General features: G+C 38.2%; 1 protein-coding gene across 1 annotated transcript; it reads right to left on the bottom strand.

The window, feature by feature from the left end:
- Position 1: 1 nt before the first annotated feature.
- Positions 2 to 26,122, bottom strand: CWH43 (cell wall biogenesis 43 C-terminal homolog). Its single transcript, XM_030449982.1, is given in 16 exon segments — positions 2 to 89; positions 1,581 to 1,736; positions 2,800 to 2,861; positions 3,532 to 3,676; positions 5,780 to 5,929; positions 6,983 to 7,118; positions 9,858 to 9,963; positions 11,197 to 11,276; positions 12,583 to 12,708; positions 16,253 to 16,507; positions 18,250 to 18,338; positions 19,387 to 19,588; positions 20,902 to 21,056; positions 21,183 to 21,303; positions 24,886 to 25,077; positions 26,052 to 26,122. Coding segments are annotated over 16 exon segments (2,106 nt in total). The 5' UTR covers positions 26,095 to 26,122.

Here is a 26,122-nt window from a genome sequence, read left to right as displayed (position 1 = left end):
TTTAATCTGTCTGTTTAAAATATTTAGGAGTGCTCATGTGGAAGTGATGAATATTCTCATAATTATGTCCATCTTTATAAGATCCAAACCTAAAAAAGAAATATTCAACAAGTAAAATCATTAGAACATGATTTAATCCATGCAATTAAATCATACACTTCCTACAGTATAATTAACACTTCTTCTGAATGTTCTAGAGAGCTTATTTCAGAGACAGGCCCCAACCCTACTTACATGTAAATCATAATCTATGCATGCTATCTAACTACAAGTCTTTGAGTATAATGGAGACACTTAATTACACTGATTGGATTAATGCCATGGGAGCTCTATAAATTGAACTGCATGTATCAAAGGTGAGAGGTGCACTTGTCTAGTTAAATCCTCTATTCTTATTTTTCTTTCTACTGACTTCCTCAGATAAAATGTAACCCCCCATAGTATCCAAATAATCAACCCCACTGCTAATACTACACACCTTACTTTTGAAAATTATGGTGAAAACTGTGATTTTTCACAACATATTTAAAACTAAATTTTTACTATGGACTATTACAGTAGATTGATCTGCAAAAGTAAAATGTAATACTTATTCAAATATCAGTCCTAAATAACACTTAAGAGCAGAGCCACAGTATTTCAAAAGAACTAAAGTTAATTGGAAAAAGTTGAACCCATTCCTAAGGGGTGTAATTTTTTCTGCTTATAGACAATGTAAAAGAAATAAGGACAAGAAAAATCAACTGAGAAAGCCTGTATATGAATCTCAACTCCAGGCAAGTTTGATCATGTAAAAAAGACTGAGCAAACTCCTGCTTAGACAGGAAGCCAGTTACTGAGTGTCACATGAAAAGTGAGTAAGCTCAACTGTTAGGTGTATAAAATAAATTAATATATTCTATATTATGCATGTTAGAAGTAGTAAATATGATATGGTGTTGCTGGAAATTGCCTCTCTATTGCATCATCCATCTCAAATATCAGAGCTCTTCCACTGATATTCAGTGGAGAATAAATGTTTTTCTATGTATCTCTCTCCTTCAGTGCTAGTGGAAAAATGACAGAATTCTAGAAATAAATAGTTTGTTATGTAAAAACATAACCCTTTTTCTTCTTGACATATCTAATATGCTGCCTCAGGCATTCTCCTTCATTTTTGCTTCAGTTATATAGTTTGTTTTAAAATGGTTATGCAAAGAGTATTTAATGTATATATTGTCTTTTGTGTTCTAAAAGACCCCACTACTCAAAGTGCTGAGAAACATGGGAAATCTCTCATCATCTACAAAATGAGTCACCAGCTGGCAAATATCCCTATCAAAACCCTCAGAAATTAATTACCTGGGTGAACTAATCATTACCATCACTTTATTCTACAACAAGGCAGACTGATTTTCCCAAGGCACATGGCAAGTCAGTTGGAAAAATGGAATTATAAATCAGAAGTTCTTGCCTCCTAATTTTCTGCTCACTTTGGTAGTGACCAGTACCTCTCTCTTTAAGAGCAGTTTTTTTCCTAGGCTTCTGTTTTACAAGATGTCACATGCATCACACCCTTAATTCTTACAAGATGCACTCACCTGGGATTGAAATGTATGTCCTCAGGAACTTGGCTGGGATCAGTGACAATTCTGTTGTTGTCAACATATCTATCCAAGTGTTCCGGGATCCTAAATTTGGCCATCTGGACCTCTGAATCACTTAAACCAGCGTGAGATATGCGGGCATAACCCAGCCTTTCAGATGCAAGAAGAGTTGGTTTGAAGCATCTCAAAGCAATTTCACCACATTTTTAACTCATCTCTTTTTTCCTAGAGTTATTAACCCATCAACCTAACTTTCCATTTCTGTGAATCTCACCTTCAAAAACTTAAAGTGCTCTGTAAACAGGAGCACCATAACACAATGTCACAAATAGAAAAAGTGAGAAAGAACAAAGTGTTTGACAACAAAAGAAAGTTCCTAATTTAGAAGCTTATTTGTAAAATTACAGTTTTAGAATATGCGTACAGGTATAAACTCACCAATTTTTTTCACCTAAGAGAGTCTGTAATTCAAGAAAGGAACTCAAGCATCAGTGGAATAAGTAATGAGCAAAATTAGGTTGTGAATTGTGGGTTCGTTGATTTTTTGTTTATTTGTTTTGGTTTGGGTTTTTTGTGGGGGGGTTGTTTACTCAATAATGTTACCTAAAACAGCTACCTAGTTCACTGGTTTTACTCCTGTGTACTCCGCAGAATTTGTAGTTTATTCAGAATACACTGAATTCCATTCTGGTACATACATCACCAAGAGAATGATTTTCAAACAAATTGCTATTAAAAGGTATAAAGTGCATAAGGCTCGGCACAAGACAGTGCTTCAATATGGGCTTACACATTTAAAGTTTCCACTAAATCCAGCAGAAAGCTTTGCTGGATTAGATCAGGATTTTCCTTCAACATACCCTACAATCATAGGCCAAAATTTGTATTTTCTGTGTCACATACAAATTAGGCCTTAACCTTCATATTTTAGAATGAAGTTGCAAAATGGGAGCTTTAGAAAAAAGTGGGTTTGTGTTACCACACCACATTAGATCTGAAGGCTTTTGACACAGAAGGTTGAAACCTATAGTAAGTTTTTTTTAAATTCTATTCATAAACATAACAATTCATCCTAAGGTCCATGTTCCATATTACATCATGATATATCTAATTATCCATACCTAATTGTTTAGGTAAATAAGACTTTCACAGTTACCTACAGAAGGGTATAAATCTGATTGTCATAAAGGTATTTAAAATGGATAAAACTTACCTTATCACCCCACGATACATAATATAGCTACACCATCTGTCACGATCTGTACTGTCAATATCCTGTGAGTGCAAGGGGAAAAAACAAGTCAAATGAATAAGGCAACCTTTCCTTATGAGTAGGCCTGAAATCAGTAACAGAAACAATGTGTAAACTTGCTGCAGAAAAATGTTTTGCCTAAAACACTGTAATAAGGTAGAAAAGAAAAAGCCCACTGTTAGACAGAGACAAATCAGACATTTTGACATCTTCTGACAGAAAACTGAACTGCAGAACTCAGTACTAAAATTAAAGAATAACAGAACCAAAGGATGGAAGAGATGTCTGGAGATCACCCATTCCCAACCCCAGACTCAAAGTAACCTCAAGCAGGTTGCTCAGGACCTTATGTGGCCAACTTTTTAATACCTCCAAGGATGGAGATTTCACAACTTCTCTGGGCACTGTTCTAAGGCTTGACAACCCTGATTTTTTTTTAATTTATATTTCATTTCTACTGTCTAACAGGCATTTATTTCTCTCGTGGCAGCTGCTGCACACTGCTTTCTGTTCTTCCACTGTGTAATTCAACCTTCTCTATTACATGTCATGAGGCAGCTAAAGACAAATTTGAAATTTGAAAATATGCATGTATTTTCTGATACGTTTATTTCTAAGTTACCAAAGCTGAATGTTTCAAATATATATTATATATTATCCCTAACTACTAAGAGAAGAGTATTTTTATACTACCTGGACATTTCCATTTTCTATTAATTCAGTATAATCTCTGGATCCAGGAGCTGAAGTGATGTATCCTAGAAACACAACTTGCTCAGAGCTTGTCTTCAATAGGCTTGAAACAGCTATAGCCTGGAGTTTTCTGTCCAAGTCCTCTCTGGAAGAAATGGAAGACTTTAACATATATGCATTTTAGCTCAAATTCTTAGTCATGTAAGATAGTAAACCAAAAATTAATCCAGTACCTCTTTTATTGCTCGATATTACAGAGTATGAGAGTTTATAGAAAGCTCACCAAGTCAAAATTATCATTATGTTCAATAAAAGCCACATGGTCATGGTAGCTGTAATTAAGATTCTATTTCTAACCATTACAGAACAATTTTTTCTATTACTGTTTTGGTTTCAATACTGATCTCATCATTAGGAAATGTGAATGTAAGTGCTTGGGTTATCTGAGGCTTTGTCTCTGCCTGTACCTGAAACTGAATTGTGCTGGAGCGGTGCAAAACAAAGAGTTCACGTGCTAACAAAACCTTTATGATGGGCAGATCATGGTAAATACAGTCTTAAAACCTGGACACAAAATTTATGAAATATAACTTAAGGCTTATGTCATCCCAGTAACATTACTTAATGACATATAGCAGGAATTCTGCATGTCTTTAACAAGATTTACACAACAGGTCCAACAAGTCCCTAAGTGGAAACGGGTGAAATACTGCATTGGATCCTATTCCCTGTCCTTGGATTTGTCATAATATAACATAAAGGCAGTTCTGATTTTTTCATGTTAATAATTTTAAATAGTTGTGTAAAGCAAGTACTCTTCTGCGGTTTTGGTAGACTGGACTAAATACCATTGAGACAGGGAGCTGATTTTGGAATCTGTAATTGCAAAAGGTGACAAGTGTTTAAATGCAGCTCTGCTTTCAGGCAGCAGGACTTGTGACTGAAGCAAATGCATTAGGGAGCAAGAGCGTGCAGACAGGAGACAAAAAACCCCAACCATTTACACAGAACTCTGACCAAAGTATACGTGAAGTTGGCTGCTCAGCTAGCTGCTCATTCCAGAACAACACCTATCAAAAAAATACAAACTTTTAAAGGACACATTTTAAAGACAGTCTTTAAAATATCCCTAGTTATCCAGTATTCTATAGTTTACGTTAAGCAGCAGATGAAAAAAGATGGAAACCAGGCAGTTGTGTGCACCATTTAATTACAAATACATTCGCCTCAAGACACAGTCTAATTTGTACTTGTTTCCCCTGCGTCTCTTCTTATTTTCTCCTGCATCTTGATCTCATTTCTCTGTGAGGGGAGAACACAGTGCTACTTCTATTTTGACAAACAGTTTATCATACAGGCAAGACTAATCACCTGCATGAGGCACACAACGAAACTCCCCTCTAGAGTTCAAACGGAGTGGTTTCTGATAACTGTGCATTTAATGAAAGGGAAATCTATAAACAATTTGTATGCTTGGAGCACAGCTCCTGCACAGAGGAAGGAAATGGGGAAGCTCAGTATGGGATCAAAAGGATTTATAGTGCTTTCTGACCATTTTCTTTGTGTATTATATTCTGCACCCAATCCATAAATTTTCTTCTCCATGAATTACAACAAATAAAACAAAGTCCAAATCCATTATACACATGTATATATATATACCCTAATATTTTCCATCACATATTTGAATTATTGGTATAATTCTTCCTTTCAGAATCCAGAGATCAGATTTTTGTATTTCTAGTTTCGCATATTCAGAAGGACACTGGATAGTTTTGTTGCTGTTTCAATGCTGCCCTTTCTCAGAGGCTTCAGAATTGTTACTTTTTACTTTAATTAACATCAATTGTCCTTTAATACTATTGACTGTAACTCTAACTATCTGCACACAATGTGGAGCACAACAGATCTATTCCACATGCAGCAAGTCAGACAGATGTTATGCTGCACTCTGATGTGTCTGTAGCCCTAATACTCTTTGTGGCTTTGCAGAACTAAATCTTCATCATCTGTAAAAACTCAGATATTAGACTGAGATAAGTTTTGTGTAACACATTTGTCCCTTTTAAAAATGCTGCAAAATTTTAATTCAGTAGCTATGCCATAGTATTTCCTCCACCATGCCTTGCTAGAACCAGTATTACAGCAGCAGATTTTTAAAGGTACAAAAGATATCCTGGAAGTTTACAAATTACAGTTATGTTACTCAACTTTGCAGGACATATGTGACAAGAAATAAAATACCCACTCTTCATTTCCAAAGTGGGCAACAACAAAATCAACCAGTTTCCCTGTGAAGTTGACAGTCATGGAGATGGCAGGTGCAATCTCTCCCTCTGGAGATGGAAGGAGGTGGTGGGTAGATTTTACAATTGGATACCTTGATAGCACCATAATCCTACATGAGCAGAGAGAAACAGTTACACGGTTTTTCACAAGCATCACAAGTATGAACTAAGAAGATAAATGTTAGCAGAAAACTGGTCACTGGACCCACACCATCAAACCATAATATAAACCATCACTAGTAGATATTTCTGAATTTAGGAGATTTTCCTCCAAAATGTTGCCTAAGTACACACCTAAAAATGTATTATCAAATTCATTCCAGTACTTAGACACACCATATCTGTGAATTTTACACAGATATCTGTGTATTTTACATCTGTGAATTTTACACTCTCAAAATCTGCATCCTCAGACAAAACAGAATTTTAAACTACCAGTAATTATAACTTTTTTTATTAAAAGTAGAAGGTAGAAATACATCTTTAAAGTTCTGTTTGCAATCAACCTTAAAATCACTTTGCATTAGGTTTTTCTAAACATTTCAGAAAGAAAATTTCAGTGAATGACTCCAGATCACACAGGAGCTGGAAGAGGAAAGTTACTAAATTCCCCTCACATATGGCAAAAATTAAATAGCACTGTGACATTACTGGGGAAGGTCTATCTGCCACAGAGATCTGCATATCTCCCTGAAAAACAAGCCACATCATGAGCCACTGGAGGGCAACAATATTCCAAGGTATGGAACTGGTAGGTAACCAATCATTAAAGTAAAATCAGACACAAAAAATCTGGTCAAAATGGACATGTACCTTTCTATACCCATTTCCCACTACAGAGCCCAAGCTGGATTTTATGAATTCAAAATTTCTAATAACTAAATTTTCCAGCTACTATTACATTTTTAGGCCTGAAATCTAAAGTTCTCATAGATGAAAACAAAACAATGAGAAAAGGGAATCAGATATAGTACTCAGAATGAGAAAATGTCATCTGCATTGGCCTGTAATGCTAAGGAACCAAACTGTGTTTTCAAAGACTTGCTCCAACAAGCAGTTACAGTGATTATTCCAATTATTCTTTGCCCATGATCCAGTGGAGTTAGTATTGTGTAGGGTATTTACATTTATTTATTGCCACTGTGCATGCAAAGATGACTCACCCTCAGGTGTGATCTCTTGTGCTTGGACCAAAATCTGTATAAAATCCTAGTTTTTCTCCTAGCCACATTGTCAGATCATTGTTCCCAATGAATGGTTTAGAGGCATCACTCTCTATAATAGTGATAAAATCTGCATCTAAAATGGGGAAGAAAAAAGAAATCTTTCAAAATCTAGAACTGTGACCTATAAATGTGATGTCATCATTTCCCTTTGATTAAACAGGAATGGATACAAGCCCTTCAGGAGTCAATCAGGGCAAATCTCAAAGCTGGCAACTAAGTCACGCATGAACTTTCAGTCACTGTAGGCTACTCAGCCTCTGATGGAGAGATACTTAGTGTCTGGGTGCCATACCCATCCCTGGTCCATAAGGGGACACAGACCAGACTGGGCCTGCACATACCTGCTGTGGACCATTTCAAAAGCATTAAACATAACAAGCATACACAGCTTAACAGCACAGCAGCAAGTCTACTGCTTTCACCTTGATGAACAAGTGCTACACAGCACATCTGCACTTACCTTCATCTACTAATCCTGTGCTGCTCTGAAGGGTCCTGTGCAAGAGGGAGAAGGCTGCTGCTGACAAAATGATTGATCAGCCCACAGCAAACTTGTGCTTGCCCCCAGGCAGGGTAACAAACATGTTCCCAGTCCTAGTGAATTGTTGAGTGTCAGCAGCCACCTCACTTTCTCAGGGCATCGTGGTCCCTCCCTGCTTACATGCTGGGGTGTGGATTTGTCAGGGGAACATGAGAGGTTCCCCTACATTTTAGCTGCAGGATACAGCAAGAGCCATGTAGTCCCTCCAGGAATGGGGAACTAAGAAAGATCTACCCCTGCCTGGAGGAAAGTGAGAGTCTGCCAGCAGGTCACAGGCTGGCTGAACCATCCAGGCTCAGCTTGAGCAGCAAGCAGATCAGTACATCTGCAGCAGCAGCAAGTGACTGCTGTGATTGTGCCCTTCTTGCTGTGATTGTGCCCTTCTTGCTGTGGCTGTGCCCACCTTGCAGGACTCTCCTGCTCTAGAAGTCAGATTGAGCCACCACGTCATCTCCAGCCTCTCTGTAAGGAATTAAGACCACTCCATCCAGCACCACTCTTGCTATGTATGATTTTTTTGCTTTTGAAATGTCTTATTTATCAGTATGAAAGCAATGTTAGCAGGGAAAATACTAGCTCATAGTACTTTTAAGAGGATTTCCAGATTTTTGCTTCACATAATTGGCACACATGCTAGCCACAGAAAAAACTACTGGAACCATAGAAAGTGGTTGATGTTGGTTCCCTTCACAGCAGAAAGGAGCTCCTGACAGAAAGGCTTTTTATTACATGTTGCACTATTCCAGCAGAGACATGATGAGCCCAAGGAAAGCACACCACCACCACACCTTTAAAGCCAATCCCTATGCTGAAGAAGTTAGCCACCCTTTTCTCAGTGGCTTTCACAATCAGCTACTCTTCTTTAGCAAACATTTTAACAATCTCCAGCTTAACTCTGAATGCATTAATGCATTTCCTGGAAACATTAATGGTATTTTGTATAACAATCTATGTGGCACATAAAAATCCATAATACTGCTCCCAGCAATCAGGAATTAAGATTTATTCATTTATATTTTTTAATTCTCTGCCTTTTTGACTTATCAGTTGCTTCTTTTAGAAGTGATACTTCATTACCACAAAGAAATGCTCAATGGACATAAACAGGTAACCATGTTTAATATTCATTATTTACCATGTTTAATTCATTAATATTAATGAATTTAAACTGTATGTACCAGAAATAAATGCATTCATTACAATACACAAATAAATATACAAAGATCAAATAAATATCCAGGCATGAGCTATGGAATCACATAGGTAGAAGAATGCCCCAAATTTCAATTAATCAAATGTGCTGGTTGTTGTATCACTATTCAGTGTACCTAGCTCAGCCCTCTGAACCTTTGGCCATGGGACAGTGGAGTGAAGGATGCACAAATCAGCCACTTGGCTCTTGGCTAACTCCTGGGCATCTCTGCCACAAAATCAAACCTTGCACAGCAGCATCTGTGTTTGTGCCTTCCCACTGCTTGTATCTGCCAAGCCTGAGCTGCAGAGGGAAGCCCTGTGGTGCATTCACACCACAGAAGGGGAGGAGAACAATAAATGCTTGAATGGCAGCACGGATGATTCCTCATCTCCTGAACTCTTTTAAAACTGAAAGTGGCAGCTGTATAGCAGAAAAAAGGTAACACCTACATGCACCAACTGTCAGCTCTAATCTTTAGCCCATATTCTGCATTTTCCAGACCTAATTCTAAAAAAAAAATTCCTGTCCATAAGCAACAGGTTAGACACCCTTTTTTCTGGTAAAATCATGACAACTCAACCAAGTTACAATTGCTGTTTTTCTTTTATACATTGCTCTGGCTCAGGGCAGACTGAGCCTGCTTCTCCTCACACACCTTAGTTTGGGGCATTTTAATTTCAGACCCTTTAGGAATTCTATAGTGTTTCATATATAAAAAAAGAGAAGTTATAAAACATTAAATTGTATCTAAAAAGGTATTGATCAGTATTACATTTATGCAAAGAATTTCTCTGTAGAGAAGTTACTCATCAGCAACAGGAAAAAAAAACCAAACAATAAGCAAAGTGTTTCCTCCTCAAAATACATTTTCTTTAAAATTGTCACATCTGCAAATAGATTTTTAACCAAATTGATTATATTGGAGCAGCTCACAAAATCAGGAAAATGCCACTAGACACAGATTCTTATGTCAAGGCAAGAATGGACTCAGTTACCCAGCAGGTGTTCTTGCTTCTGTCTCTTCAGGTGAACTCCCTCAAATATAAATGAAGTGGGGAAAAAAAAAAAAAGGTTACCTGTTTGATTAAGCAAATCAGCTGATCTTTCCAAACTAGGCCATCCTTCATTGTCATAGGCAAATCTAAAAGGCCAGATCATAGCAGAGAAGTCTCTTTTTGGAACCTCAAAAAAAGTAATGGAAAAACAGTCAAGTACAATTTGACTTTTATGTATTAAACCTTTGCAGTCAACAAAGTCAGATAGACACTGCCATAAAAGACACACAAGAGATTTTTTTAGCCTATAAATTTTCCTAATAGCTGTCAAGATTACAAAAGACAATGTATTTTTAATAAAAACCAGCTATTAATAAGAGGAGAAAATTCATCATAGTTAAAATTAATTTCTACAATTAACAGTAAAAAAAATTAATGAAAGATACTGAATTTTTTCATCCTTTTTAGGAGCAATTTTAAGAGGAATTATAAGGAACTACAAACCTGGATAAGTTCTAAAAAGAAAGCCATGTGTATATGTCTCTGTGCATGTGTCAGTACCCACATATATATAGGTGCTTATATACACACACAAGTGCCACCAAGCCCTTATCAGCTTTGCTGCATCTTTTCCTGCATTTGTCATCAGCAATGTCCCTAACAAAAAAATTACCAACAGGAATACCTGTCAAGAGCAAGTTTCAAAAGACTATTTCTGAACTCTCACCCAAAGAAAAAAGTCTAATTCATAACTGCAACCAAATGCATCAAAAAATCAATTTTAGAGTAGTAATCAATTAAATCACAGAATAGAAACATGTTAATTTGTATCTAATCAAAACAGCTCTCGTTTTGAATTAAAATTACTATGTAGGCAAGAAACACACTTGACAGCTTGCAAGTAATCAAAATGCTAAACTTTGCAAGCATTAAGCATCTTAATCATTACTATCACTGCAATACCTGATTGTTTGCCAGTTAGAAAACTGGAATCTTCTAATTTTTATCCAATTTCTATTACTAATCTATGTCCAACCTCAGTCAACCAGCTTTTCAGAGAGGTTAAATTCAGAGTTATGCATATAAACACAGAATTCCTTCAGCTGGAAGGAACTTCAGGAGCCTGTCTGTTCAAACTTCCCTGATCAGTTTTCTAACAGCATTTTTCAGTGACGTTTTTAATACAATTAAAAAATTAATTTTTCCTTCATAGCGTACTATAAATCTCCAAAGACCCAGATACTTCCTGTGTTAAACATGAATTTACAAATTAAGCTTTTTGCGTTTTCATTTCTGCATTAGTTTTCCTGAATACTTGGATACTGGTACAAAGATGTCTTCAGCACAAACCAAAGCTTCTAATATCCTAAGATATTACTGCATATTTGGAAGTCACTATTTTCACAAGCACACAACTCACCCCTTGGCCCAACTTCTTGTGGTAAGTTTTATAACGTAGACCCAGTCCTAGCAAACCAACACCAACACACAGCCACAATACTTGAAAGAAAAATACAGAAAAGTTGTTTTTAAAACAAGACAATATAATGTTGTTGTTGCAGTTAAACAGAACTGAGAACACTGTTATTCAAAGGTGTGCTATTCCTTGAATGGGAGATGTCTACATTTACATTTCCAGACATGCCAGCTATAGCATCATTCAAAGGTAATGTACTTACGAGTATCTATATGCCTGCAAAATATCTATATGTGTGCTAATACACTTACATTCTCCAAAACACAACAAGCTGGGCAGACACAGTATGGCAAAAACTTTCTCAATATTTCTGTAAAAATTATACCTACTGAAGAGTTTATTATAGGAAATTAATAAGAGCATCGTGTAAACCTTTCAGTGTTTTCCTCTCTGTGTTCCAGGTATGCATTTGTAGTGTACATATTTTATTTCATACTAATACAATATGTGGAAGAAAATTCTGTTTAATTTGCAAGCCTTTAGATGTCAGAAAGATGTGGTCTCTGCCAGACAGAAGAACAGACACATTCTTGGGAGGACATTGTGGCTTCACTGAATGCAAATTCAGAGCTTTTCCACTGCTTCTGAATAACCTCAGTGGACACTGAATGACTGTCAGGGGTTGGCACATTGTAATTTGATGATCAAACCCCTCTGTAGTTTTTTCATGTACACAGTGGCATATGCTATATGCAATTATTTCACTATGAACTCCAGTTTATTCTTTCATTAAATCTTTAAACACATATACAGTTATTTTTATGCAAGTTTTCTGGATCAAATTTGTGTAAAATTTAAATATATACTGATGCTATCAAAAGAAAGTACACACTATTTACACTAGCAAATGTCAAGCCTTTTCACACTCTGCAAGATGCAAAGATTTTTAAAGGGAAAGCCAAGAAATAACAGAAGCCAGGGCACAACGAGGAAGTACAAGAGTTACTGTTGCAATGTCATAAAATTAGCTAATTAAGGCTGTGCTTTGTGGCAGACAATATTTTGAAGTATTTAGTAGTTTTGCAAAATGCCCTTGAGTAGCAGTAATATTCAAATCACATACATTGGTGCTCACATTGCCTCTAACACAAACTCTCAGGACCACATTCTTCTGGCTGCTGAGTATATAGGGTAAAGACCTTCATAAAGATTTCAGAAACAGCCCTTTAAAACTGGAACTAGGGCAATACCAACTACACATCAGGCTCTGAAACTAGCACCAAAAAAACCCATTTCTAAAACATCTGAGAAAACACTGCACTGCATTACTCTTTTTACTCAGGCAATATCCATAGATTAATGGAAGAAAGTAAGTAAAATTATACTTACATAGTTTAATGTAGTTTTTACTCTTTTTGAATAGTGGTTTTTGGTTGCTTTTCACTTCAAAGATAGTGCTAAGGTCTTTCTTCGGTCCTGTCAGAAAGCCTACTCCAATACATAACGTTATAAACCCTGTAAAAATATAAGTCATTAGTTTTTTTCATAGAGCTTTAACATCTTAAGCATTGCTTATAAATGCACCATTTATCAACTCTCAGCTGTTGTGTTACATTCAGCCTTAGGGCTCCAACAACAAAGACAATTCAAAGCACACAGATAAATTCCATGCCCAATGTAGGAATGTAGGCAATATGAAATTTATTGATAGAGAAAATCCTACTTTTTGTCATAGTATTCACCTCACCTACACCAGCAGCATTTCAAGAATTTTTAATTTACATCATTCTACTTGTTGACATAAGCAATTGCTTCCAACAAGATGAGCCAGTGACATTAAACATGCCACTAATGTTAAATATTTTTTTAAATATTTCAAAACAACAGTATTTAAATAAGAATTCCAAACTAAAAGGTTATTTAAAATGCCACTCAACTACTGAAATGCAGATATTTTAAGTCTGCTGGTACTACTGAGTCCCACTACTGCAAATTTTATCAAGTTTCTTCTGTTAATTAAATATTTGCTTAGGGGCTGTTAATGCTTTCCCTTCATCCATTCATGTACCTGTTGGGAAAACAATAAAACCAAATAAATTTCAGTCCGAGGCCTAGAAAATCTTTCAGCAGACCTCCCCACTGTATCCTAACACAAACTTCTGCAGAACCTCAAGCACCCTTAGCCAGCACTTGGAAGCAAAGACTGTCTGGCAATGCAGTTTCAGGGTGTTTACATCAAACAAGGTAGCACATAGGACATGAATTATGCTAAAAACACTTCCAAGTCCCTGCTGACAGCTATAACTCTCAGCTTAGCCCAGAGCTTTCAGAGTTTACTGGAATTAAGCAGAGAGCAAAGAGCAATTAAGTTACAGATACATATAACAGAACCTGAAAATAACAGCTTTATTAAAAAATACATTGTTGACTGTAGATGTCTATTCTCTTTGTAAATGTCATCAAGATACAAATAACACATCTCTATTTAGCAACCACAAAAGCAATTGCTCAACAGATATTCTAAAACAGTGAAAGCAGATTGCAGCAGGTAGGAGGGCCAGTTTAACGTGGCAGCATCTTGTATTGTGCTCCAGAGCCAATAGAAGCAGCAATGCTTTTTAAGAACAGACAACAAAGCACACCCATAGATGCATTTCAAAAGATAGTAGACTTCAGTTCACTACCTGTTGCAATGCACTGTGATGGTGATCTTTTCAATAGTTAGCTCAGACTAACAGCACAAGCTCTTTTCCCATCCCTTACAAGCTAAAGATTTCAGTTAGAATGGTTTGGGTTGAAAGTGACCTTGAAGATCATCTCAATCCAACCCCCTCCATGGGTCAGGGGCACCTCCCACCAGAACAGGATGCTCAAGGCCCCATGCAACCTGGCCTTGAACGCTTCCAGAGAGGGGGCAGCCACAACTTCCCTGTGCAACCTGTGTCAGTGTCTTACAAACTTCACATTAAAGAATTTCCTCCTAATATCTAATCTAAATCTCCCCTCTTCAAGGGAGACCATTGCACCTTGTCCTCTTGCTACATGCCTATGCAAAAAGACCTGCTCCAATTACTTGTAAAGAAAATGTGGTAGCATAATGAACTGGGTAAGTGCCCTGCTGGATCAAGTATATGTTCTTAATATCTTTGTGGAATACTCAATGAAACATAGAAGTCATATTTTAATTCAAAGTTATAGTTGAAGATTAAATAACTATTACAAAGTATTTTCTTATCACCTTTACTCATTACATGAGATGTATTGATGGTCTGCAAACCAGGAAACTGGGTGTATGGCAGTGAAGAAGGGGAAACACGAAAAACCTTTCTCAAAGGGAGACTGATTCAAATCCATAGAAGTTGATGGAAGACCAGGGATTGGACCACTCAGCCTTATGTTACACCACAGTGAAGCAGCAAAGAAGTTTTGAATATAATAATCTTACTTTCAATGTCACTTTTCCTGGTGCAGTTTCCTACCCAAACTGTAGCAAGAGAAAGGCAGGATATTGGACAGGATGAGAAAGCAAGAAATAGGACTTGCACCTGAAAGAAACCAGAAGAAAACAAGTAGTTTGATAGGAAGCCAAGCTGCAAGGGAGGAAGCACAGCAACAAATATACAATCTCATGGTATAATTTGCAAATCTTTAATAAGCAATGAGATGGCATCAAAAAGATGGGCACTGGATTCTCAGAGGGAATATAAACTTATGTAGTGCCATCAGCTGAGATGGGTTCTGTTCAGTTTTCTTTTTATCAAAGTTGGGGCCACCTCTCTGTTACCATCCAGTGATCATGCCAGGTGAAGTAATCATAAGTGTGTATTTCAGAGGAAGTGACAGAGGTTTGTTTATGTAACAGCCTTTCCTTTGTCAAAGCATTGCTCAAGGAAGGATTTGACACTCCTCTTCCACATGCTTTCTTCATATAACTTAAAAAAATAAAATTAACTCAGATAACTGTTTCTATAGCCCACTCCGTGCCCATGCAGAACAAAGAAAACTGCAATAAATGTAATGGAACTCTCCTCAAAATATAAGAAACTGAAACCTTGCCTGTGATTGCTGTAACATATAAAATACACGTGGAGACCTAAAAACGGAAGTGACAGAAAGTGGCTGCAAAGACATTTTTATAATCTAAAACCACTGGAGCAACAAGTCAAGCATCGTATTCATTACTCAAACAAAATAGGGGATAATACCTCACATTTTAGAATGTGCCACACACTTATCCCAAGACAATGTTTGGCATGGGTTTAATACAATTACTGAAATATTATGGCATATTATGAAATATGCCACTAAAACACATTAGTACCTATCAAGAAAATAACTCTGGACCCAAAATCAGAAAGGGTTGGTTTCATTTCTACCTTCCCACATTCATCAAGGGATCATTTTGCTAAAACCTTCTTCCTCGTTGGCAAATACTCAACACTTTCTTTCATTCATCTCCTGTTTGCATGATCCTGACACTGCAGGCTTATTGGCATTCCTCCAAACATGCTCATGTGTCCACACAAAAATGAAGTTCAGGTCTTCAATGCATACTACCTAGATCAGCAGGATGCTGCACTTTGCTCCTCAGAGCAGAGATAAATAAAGCACTAAATTATGTCACAGTCCCAGTTAGAAAGCCTTCAAAAACCCCTGAACTTCCAGAAACTACGTTGCTACCTGAGGTACCACACTGCTATCTTAGGTAGTCAGCATTCAGGCATATTCACACCTGGCATCACAGACACAATTTTAGGGTGACTGATTTGCAGATCCCTTCTTCAGATGTACTATCACAGAGTTATCAGACTTTTTTTCACTTTGTCATTCTCCCTCAATTGAGTTTCATTTTGTGTTCACATTTAAACTATTTCTAATAGTAAAGAAAGGTATAGGTTATTTTTTGCATGTCTCATTTCTCATAGAAACTGTTACCATAATAAATCAACTAGAAGCCAACCAACCATTTGGAAAGAGTATTTTATATACTAGGTACATTTTAAACATCTGGCTAGGCTAAAGCAAGCATATCTTTATTTGTTCATAGTCAGAAACATACCTAAAAGAAGATGGGAGCTTTCTCTAGCGTAAATTCCTCCAGGTACAAATTTATAAGCTGTGCACCACACACAGAAGAACAATTCAAGAACATAGGCAAACATGGCTGTGCTCATAGCTTTCCCAGGATGCAGACAGCTGATGAAGTGTCCAGCCAGCTGAGGCCACACACACATAGTAAAAACAGCAAGAATGTTGCCTGCAACAGCAGCACTCCAGGTGTGTAAATAGAGGAGACCAGCAGAAGATGCTAAACCTGCGAAGGGATGGAAAAGAACAGAGCAAGTCACAGTCAGGTACTTTATCTGCCACCTTCTTTTTTACATTCTGTCTAGGAAAAAAAAGAGAGTCTGGGAAATACAACTGTGCTTTGCAACCATGCGAACTGCATCACTAAGGCAGTCAGTCCCAATAGAATCATAGAATCATAGAACTGGCTGGGTTGGAAGGGACCTCAGAGATCATCAAGTCCAACCCTTGATCCACTACTGCTGCAGTTACCAGGCCATGGCACTAATAGCCAAAGTCAGTCTCTTACTTTTCCCAGTACTCATTCTCATAAAGATTGCCTAAAAAAGGACAGCAGAGGAACATCACCAAGAGCCAAAACTAAGCAGTTTTTCTTACACAGACTTCTCCCAGCACAACAGAAGGATGATGCAGTTTTTAAGAGATCCTTGATTTACCACACTGTCTCTGACTGATGGGATTTGATCCCAAACAGAACATGGGGAACCATAGAAACTCTCTGTAACAGGTAACAGGACGACTTAATTTTTAAATTAATTTAATTTACTCTTACCAATCAAAGTTCTGAACATTTTAGAATACAATGGCTTGAACCAGGTAAAGAGCCATTCTGTACTTGTTTTAAATTTGCTATGTGTGTGCATCAAAAATCAAACACTCATACTCATATTAAAATCTGCACACACATTTCCTAAAACACCTGTACCAAAAGGTAAATTATTTGGGTAACTGATGCTAACATTTGTGCCTTTGTTATGACTTTCATGATATTTGGGATTATATTTTGGTTCCTGAATAAGAAAAACTCCTTTTGCATTAGATTTCTGTCTTCAAGGTTGTGGAAAATGGCTCGAAAGTGTTGGCTCGTAAGTGCTCCAAGAGAGAAGTTTAATAAGGAAAAAGCGAAACATAATTCATCGTTTCCTACAGTTTCTGTACTTTGGCATATACCATGCTCAGTCTTCTTCATGTAAACATCTTCAAACAATTAGGGGGGCCAAAGAAAAAGCTGATTTACAGTTTTATCAAACAGCATTTAAACCACTGAATTTCACTCTGATGGGCCACTAAATCAAGCTAAGCTTCATCCACCCACCCACACTGAGAAGGTGTGGAAAACACACCTCTCCACAGTTCAAGAGCAGAATTATTTCCATCTCTTTTCTATTTGCTCCATGCCTAGATTGCTTCACAACACACCAATACTATCCTCCCTGAAGCAGATGTCCAGACCCAGAGCTTGAATCCCTCTTTCCACCACCCAAAACCCCCTCTATGCAGACAGATTCACAGATGTACTACTGCAGCAGAATTCCTCTGATGTTCACACTATTTTAGTGCCTGAAGATCTTGGAAGGTAAGGAGGCAGGTGGCAAACTTCTCCCCACATGAACTGCTCAGTGAATTGCAAGTTATTGTGCCTCCTGTGGGATGGAGAGTCTTGTGTCATCTCTACCCCATTACTCCAGATGTAGCCTTACAAAATGCAGATGGTGAGAACTGAGGAACAGAACCTCAAGAGGGGCTTCTGAAAATAGCAACTCTGCTCTGCGATGGCCTGGAGGTTTGGCTGAGGTTTGGGCTGTAACCCTTAGTCAGCTTGATCAGACATTTATACTACAGTCAGCAATAGAGAGAGATTGCTTTGATTAGCAATTGACTTTCCTGAGATGTCATGTATGGTCAGAGGGTTGGAGTAAAGGCAATAAAATAATATAAACAAAAATTCTGGTCAGAATTTGCACCTACCTACAAGAAACCAGGAAAAACTGGTGACAGTAGACCAGCTCCAAAATGAGAGCATCAATCCATGAGCCAGGCCCAACAGAACTGTACCGCTAATGCAACAATGGTGAAAAAGAAATCAAACAATAATACCATTTTATAAACACCTGGCTTTGAAAAAGAAATGTCTAGACCCACAGACAAGGATCCTTGGTAATATTTTATAATTCTTTTCTTTTAAACAGGGCTCACTTGGAGCTTAAAATACCTTTACCTCATACTATGATACATTTTATCCCCTTTACTGGAGATAAAAGCCATCCAGTTGAAATTAATGGCAGTCTATCATAATGTTTAAGTGAGTTATGTTAAGCAGCATAAGCACTCCACTGAAGTACTGGATAGAAAAGGCAAAAAGAACTCACGATAAAATGAGAGCGAGGGATCCACCCCAAAAGGAAGTTTTGTCTTTGGGTAAAATAGTGGACCCTACAACACCTAACGATGCTATCAGTTTTGGATGGCTCTTGTGCATAGCTCCAAATTATTAACTACCTCCTCTGCCACTGTATGTCATTGGCTCAGCATAACTACTCTGGTCTTCTTCTAGGATATGGAACCTGGGTGAGTGACAAACAGCATTAAGACTAAACTCTTCCTTACTGAAACTTCTACAGAAATACATGCTTTAGTATTGCTATTGCACACAGTTTATTTTTTTATCTTCATGCATCACTGGCATATGCCATTTACTACCATCTCCTCTCAAATCAACTGTCATATTCATTTGCTGCGCATTACAGATGCATTTCACTCCTAAGTCCTTGGACCTCAGTCCTAATTTAAAAGTTTGTTTTTCAATATGGCAAAATTATTTTATTGCTGAAATAAAAATAATTTGGTATGAAAAAAATCTAAGATTTTTGAGTATAGACACAATGCTCAGAAGTATATGAAATGAAGAATTAATCTACAAGTCATCTGTGTGAAGTACATTGTACCCACTTGTAAGTTCTTTTACCATTGTCAGGTTGAGTTTAAATTTGTCACCCATTGAAACACCGGCTTTTGGTTACTCTCTTGTTTAAATAAGAATAAGAATCAGAATAAGAATAATAAGAATAATGATGATTATAATAACAATAATAATAAAACACTTACCCATATGGATTAGGATCTGGACCTGTATGTGGATGTCCACTTACTGCCCATCTAGAAATTAATGAGACCTCCCCAAATATCCACAGGGTCAGGAACATGAGGCTGCCAAAAGCAGTCCCTGACAAAAACCAGTGAGAGTGGGAAACACTCTCCTTAACTGCATTACCAGTTTTGTTTGCTTCTTGTTTCCTCTTGTCTCCACCTGGAATACAAACAGAAATACAGCTGAGCAAACTGTCAAGTCCTATTATGAAGGGTTACCGAGAAAAAGAGAGAACCAAGATCACAAAATTACCAGAATAAATTACTGGCTTAGACACAACCCTAACTTGTCTGATGATTCGCGGAAACACATAAGACAAAAAGTCTTTAATAACATTCTTAGGTTTGCCAGGAAAAGCTATGCACCTTATGTGTAGAAAAATGGCAACCTGCCCACATGTTTTGTCATACCACTGGAATAATTAAATTGACTTTGAAAATCAACAGAAAAGTTACTAGAATTTGTTCAGGGGTTTCTGCTCACTGAAACTCTAAACCCTGATAAGAACAAAACCCGACACTTTCACAGAAGCTGGAAATTAACTCCCTTCCTTCTCTTCTCCTTTTTCAATGTACTTTAGATGCCCTCTCATCTAAGGAGAAAGAGGCACCTTTAATTATGGAGATATTTTGCTTTATCACCTAGGAAGAAGACAGCTTCCTAATCTCCTGCAGTACAATTCCTTTCTAAACTATGATGAAAGCTCAGGCTTAATTTATGTCATCTAAGGCAGGTCTAAAAACAATAAACATGATGCCAATTTATATACACTTACACATAGATAAGGTATTACCTTTCAATTAATTCACTACGGTTATACTGAGAAGGAAGGAACTTCTGAGGATTTAACATGAGCTGCCTTACCTAACCAACTCCACCTCACTCTATTCCTTGGCAATTCTACCTTCACAGTTTTGAAGTGTGCTTAGCCTGATGCCAACCCCTACTGCTGTGTATTCTGTCCAGACACTCCAAGAATTCAGGCAAATTTTAACCAGGACAATGTGTCCTCTCTTCAAATTCTTCCTGTCTATTTTGCCACATCAGCTGTTCCTCAGCTTTGCCGTGCCTCCCTTTCTCTGTAAAGAGATACGCACTGACAGGGAAACTCAAAGAGCAGACTGAATTAAGAAAATAACAGAAATACCACAGATGTTTCATGTTAGAATGAGGACAGCCCATTCTAGTTTTATTGGTCTAGGTTATGCCTTTGTTTGTGTTACTGTCACATTACTGACACTGCAATTAGCTGCCAGTTCCAACACCAGCTTGCTACGGCTTGTATGAATTGTGGTACCAATTCTGACATGTTATGGGCAGATGGAACTACCTCGTGCTTTCTAAAATCTACATCAGGGCTAAAACCAGATTGTACTGGGGAAAAAAAACCACAGAGTCTAAACCCAGTGACACATAGACAGGTATTCTGTAGGATGTTTTACTAACTGCCATCTTTGCTGTAATATGCTTACCTGAATAAATTTGCTCCACTGCTGCTATAAAACCAATTATCAGTATGACAGAATTGGCAGCTCTTGAACTCCAGACTGGATTTAGGGATGTATACCAGATGCGAAGAACAAGGAGAATTATCTTGCCAAGAATGAAGCCCCATATCCTGATAAATCTGTAAGAATCAGTTTTTGAAACAGTGTAACATGTGAGAAAAAAAAAGATCTTAACTTCTCATATAAACCCCCCACCTTTTAATATAAACAGATGTCAGTAACAATCCCATCAGGTAAGAAAATACCTTTGTAAACTGTTTCCTGACCACCATGTTACTGTTTGGACCAGCAATGAGGAGGAAACACCAGCAGCCAAGATGAACAGTCTAATTGAAGCATTCGGTGCCTGGTATGATGCTAAACTTCCTACAAAATAATACACACATACAGAGGTTGTTTCAATGGGCAAGAGAGATCAGGCAATAAGGATTTCTTGTCCATCAGTTCAGTCTTGTCTGTAATTTGGATGGCTTTACCAGTCATCTGAAAATATATAACATTGCAGCTTTTTAAAGCAAACCAAGGAAATGTAGGTATGGATGGAAATTGAGTATAAAGCATTGCAGCTGTTACCCTTTTCAGGGAAAAAAAAAAACCAAACGTGACACAATTATCTAAGACTGCAATGATTACCTTAATGTAGGTATATATGGATACTGTAAGAATGCATGGATAAAATATCTAAGCCCACATATTCCTGAACAGTACATTTACATAACTCAAAAGTCATAAAATTTTATGTATGGTGGCTGCTTACTTTTATAGCTTTTGCTTTGTGTGGCAAAAGCCATATCCTTTGTAGAAAGGAACTCTCACCATAAATTGCACAAGGATTAGGAGGCAATTGCTTTAATGGGTGTGAACAAAACCTTTTCTGGCCCAGTATCTGGTCTTGGAAAGGTCTCTAGCAGCCTGTGTCATCTTGTTACTGGAAACTGCCTCTTCCCCAGTCACTAACAGAGATCATGCACATGCACCTCCATTTCGCAGGGCACAGCAACCTCACTTTTATCAGGAGTTTTAAACTCTGCTAGCAGGTTTACAATTCAAGTGACTATCGGTCCCACACATTCTCCTAAATCCAGTCAGTGTGGCAAAATCTGTCACAGGACCAACGACAAACAGCAGGAGAAGCAAAAACATTTTGCTGACAGCCATTTAGTGAGTGTGAGTCAAACTTGAAACAGCATTAAGCAAGGAAGGCCAGAAATTAAGCTGCTGGTTCTGGCAATACCTGCTAGGAATGCTCCAACTGTTCATTTGATCATTCTGCTCAGCGTAAAAGATGCAATGCTTAGAACAAAGGTGGTAAAATGAAAACAACGTGTAGTAAAAATGTACTTGAATGGACTTGATGCAGAGATTGCATGCACAATGCACACAGATTTCTATCACTAAATTGTACTTAAATCCGCAACTCTGCCTCTTCAAATAGTTCAGCACTTGTGCTTGCCAGATAAAATCTATCATGGGTTTGCCTACTTACAGTAGACACACCTTTTGTTGCTGAGCAAATACACCAAAAATGTAAATATATCTATCCAAACACAAACATTTACTGTGCGCTGTTTGAAGACATAGATTCAAACAGACACTACCATTTTGGAGGTTTTTTGTGATACAGAAATTAAAGCAAAATTTTTTGAGGATAAAAATTCCAGAAAAGGGCAAAAAGAAAGAGAATGATGAATTAGGGAAGAGCTTTGTCTATCAATACAAAAAAACTCCAGCCCCCTAAGCATTTTGGTTTCATCTACTTATGAAGATTCCTTGATTGTGAAATTGAAGACTGAATATTTTCAGTGTAATAATGTAGAAAGTGCATGTTGTAGATTGTTCTGTCTGATGTTGTTCACCATCATGGCCTTTCTGAGAAAAGAAATAGATCAAAAACAAAGAAAGAAGAAGTGTCTAGACATGAAGAAGAAAAGAAAGCAGGAAGAACTGAGGAACAGAATAAACAGCAGCACAGTATGATATAACAGAAATAATTTAAAAGAGAGAAAGAAGTGATGAGAACCAAGTAAATGGAAAGCCCTACAGGCCAGTGTTGCCTGTGCAAGGACATGTGGATAATGTAAGACCCTGCAGTAGGGAAGGAAGAGTGAGTTACCATTGGCTGCTAAACTCCTTGCTGGAGATACAGAGGGTGTGGAACATGCTCTTACATCTTACCCAAACACTAACGCTCTCTGTAGGATAATAGGTAAGGAGAATACAGAGTAAATACAGCAGAGCTGGGAAAGAATACAGCACACACTTGCCAAGGGGTGAACAATAGGAGTGTTTGGGAGATGGAAAGAGCAGGGGCACATGGTCACTATGGGAACAGTGAGCCTGTAAAGGCAGGAACAAAGGGGAGGTCATACCTGCATACAGCGAAGCTCAGGTTAGACCAAAAGTTAGGGTGTGCACAGCTTCAGTCTCCCCTTGCTCCGGAGTCCTTCTATAACCATCTCCATAGACACATCTACTACTGAAGGTGCTAGGTTTTTGTCTGTAGTTGGTATGTTCAGGAGCTTATGATTCAGGTGAAGCAAACAGGCTTTACACGCTGTCACAGACCTGTCACTGTGTTTTACTTAACAAAAATTACACATACCTAAGCAATTCCCATCTCTCTTGGCAAAATGAACTAGTAAACATAGCAAGATGATCTGAAAGACTAACCTTAATTAATTTTTGTGTTACCATGATATCTGCAGCTAACCAACTTGAAATTCTTACACTCATTACTAATTTCTGAATTAGCAGATCTTGCAGAAAGAAATGCACTGAGCATTGCTGCAGGAAGCTGAAATAGAAAGACTGCTCACTGAAAAACTTATTACAAGAAAATTAAAAAATTACAAGGACTAGATATGACAGAAGGAGTAGAAAAAGTAAAGAACATGGTAAAACTATACTTCATCTAAACCAATGAAACCAATGAGCTGTGTTCAGCTCTAGTATATTTTTAGGATGAAGAAAAAAAAATTATTTTTAAAAATAAAGTCATGCCATGAAAATAAATATGTTTATCCTATTTGGTCTTGTACCAGTAAAAGAAGAAAATTATATGGAAAGTGATTCCCCGATTACCATCTTATACTGATAAATGAGGATCCAGGAACTGGAACTTCTGAAAGACACCAATCAGCAGCACTTTCTCTGTAAGCAGGATAGAAACCTTTGTCTCCCCTAAATTAATCCAGATGTTGCAAACTCATTAAAGATAACTTGCTTCTGATTATGGGTGTAGCTGCCAAACCTTCTCCCAACAAACCTTAAAATATTTAATGTTTGTATCAGTTAGCAGAAGACCAAAGAGGGAATCCCAGAAATTCTTGGTTTAGGGAGGATCATGTGGGATAGGTAGTGAGAAAATATTATCTTGAAGATCAAACTTTCTGCCAATGCAACAGACAAAATGAGAGCCACCAACTCGCAGGATGAACCTATAAACCCCACCAATATGCTACAGGCATATAGACAAGTTTAGCAAAAAACCAAAAAATATTAACAAAAATTAAAACAAAGAAATGTGCTTCAGGAAGTATGTCTACCAAAAGGAACACTTCACTCACAGCTATTACTTTTATGATAGCCTCACACTGTTCTGTAACAGACTGACGCGGAACACAGCTGCCCTGCTCATCACTCTGCACTATCAAAACCTTTTTTCCTACAGGGCATGAATACTAGAATTTAAAGCATCTAGAAACAAAAGTGAAATGAGATTTGTCTTTAATTATGCAGTATTTGTTTAAAAACCTAAACAATGGATGCAAACAGTACTTCTCTGATCATATCCAAAAGCCCAACAGAAAAAGAAAAGCATGAGCTTGGGAGAGCAAGAACTTCTTTTTCTTGTCTCTTTTCAGAATCACCCGAATTTTGACGAAATTGGGATGTTTATTTTTATGCATTATAACAAGAGGGAATCAATAATTCACAGTCCATACTTACCAACCATAGTCAGTCTCAGAAGGGATAGGATGTACTTATTGTTAGCCAGCCTCCAAAAAGGGCCAATTATCAAAAATACTGGAGAAAAGAAGGCAACGGCAGAAACTTCTAGACCTGTGAGTGCCAGTGTCTGAAGGGGGAAGTAATAGATCATCGGTGGCAATGCATGGTAAAGAGACCAAGAAATGTAGCCTGAGAAGAAAAACAAACCAAAAAAAAAAAAAAAGCCCTTAAAACCAACTCATCATGTATTTTCAACAGGATGGTTTATGGCTTGCTGATTACTTAAATATACACCGTTGTACACTTCCAAATGTAGAATATCAAATTTATTTGAAAGTAGTTCAGTAACAATAGCCATCTTCTGTAAAGAAATATTTGCTATTTTATGTTAAATAAACACATTTTTTTTCCAGGAAATAGCATGACGAGAAGAAACCAGTTCTTCTCGCACTCAGTCGTCCCTACTTTGACCTTCAGTGAAGGAGTGCTCAACCTAGGAAAAAGTCAGCGTTCGGAGGAAACAGCTCTGGCTACAAAAGTGAATCCACTCACAATTTCAGGCATCTTTGACGGCAGACGGGTGGCTAAATGAGCTATACTAGAAAATCGGTGCTCTGCCTGGAAGCCACCTTATCCAGGCACCCAAACGCTGTGCTGCTGCTCTCTGCCACACGTTTCGCGGGCGATGCAGGCAATACGGAGCCCGCAGCCCCGCCGTCTGCCCCGCGGTCCGGTGACCCCCCTGCTCCCCGCATTGACACCGGCCCGGTTCAGCTCCCCACCCGACCCGCACAAGCACCCCGCCGCAAGCCCGAGGCTGACCCATGGGACAAGAAGGGGTAAAATCCCCCAAAGAAGAACACCCTCTAGAGACCACCACTGACCCATTCCCAGCGCGGGAGCCTGTGCTGAAGCACCTTTCACGGGAAACACCTCCCGCAGCCTCCAAGCCCCAGGGCGCTACGGGCGCCAGCAGCTCCCGAGAAGACCCCAGTGCCGCCCCGCCTGCCGCAGGGCTCCCGGGCAGGGCTGAAGGAGCCCGACCGGTGCCGTTAATCCCTCCCTCAGCCGGGCAGCCACCGCCACCTCTCCCCTCGTCCCACCTCAGGCACGGCGGCCCCTCAGAGCCCTCCCCACCCTCAGCCCCGTCGGGCGGCACCTACCCAGGAGGCTCTCCGAGAGAACGGCCTTCCACAGAGAGAACATCGCCTCACGATGCTGCCAGCTTAGCGGC

Source organism: Calypte anna, chromosome 4A (genome assembly GCF_003957555.1).
Source record: "Calypte anna isolate BGI_N300 chromosome 4A, bCalAnn1_v1.p, whole genome shotgun sequence".
Taxonomy (NCBI): Eukaryota; Metazoa; Chordata; class Aves; order Apodiformes; family Trochilidae; genus Calypte; species Calypte anna.
The sequence above is the reverse complement of the archived record's forward strand: the minus strand, read 5'-3'. Positions and strand labels throughout refer to the sequence as shown.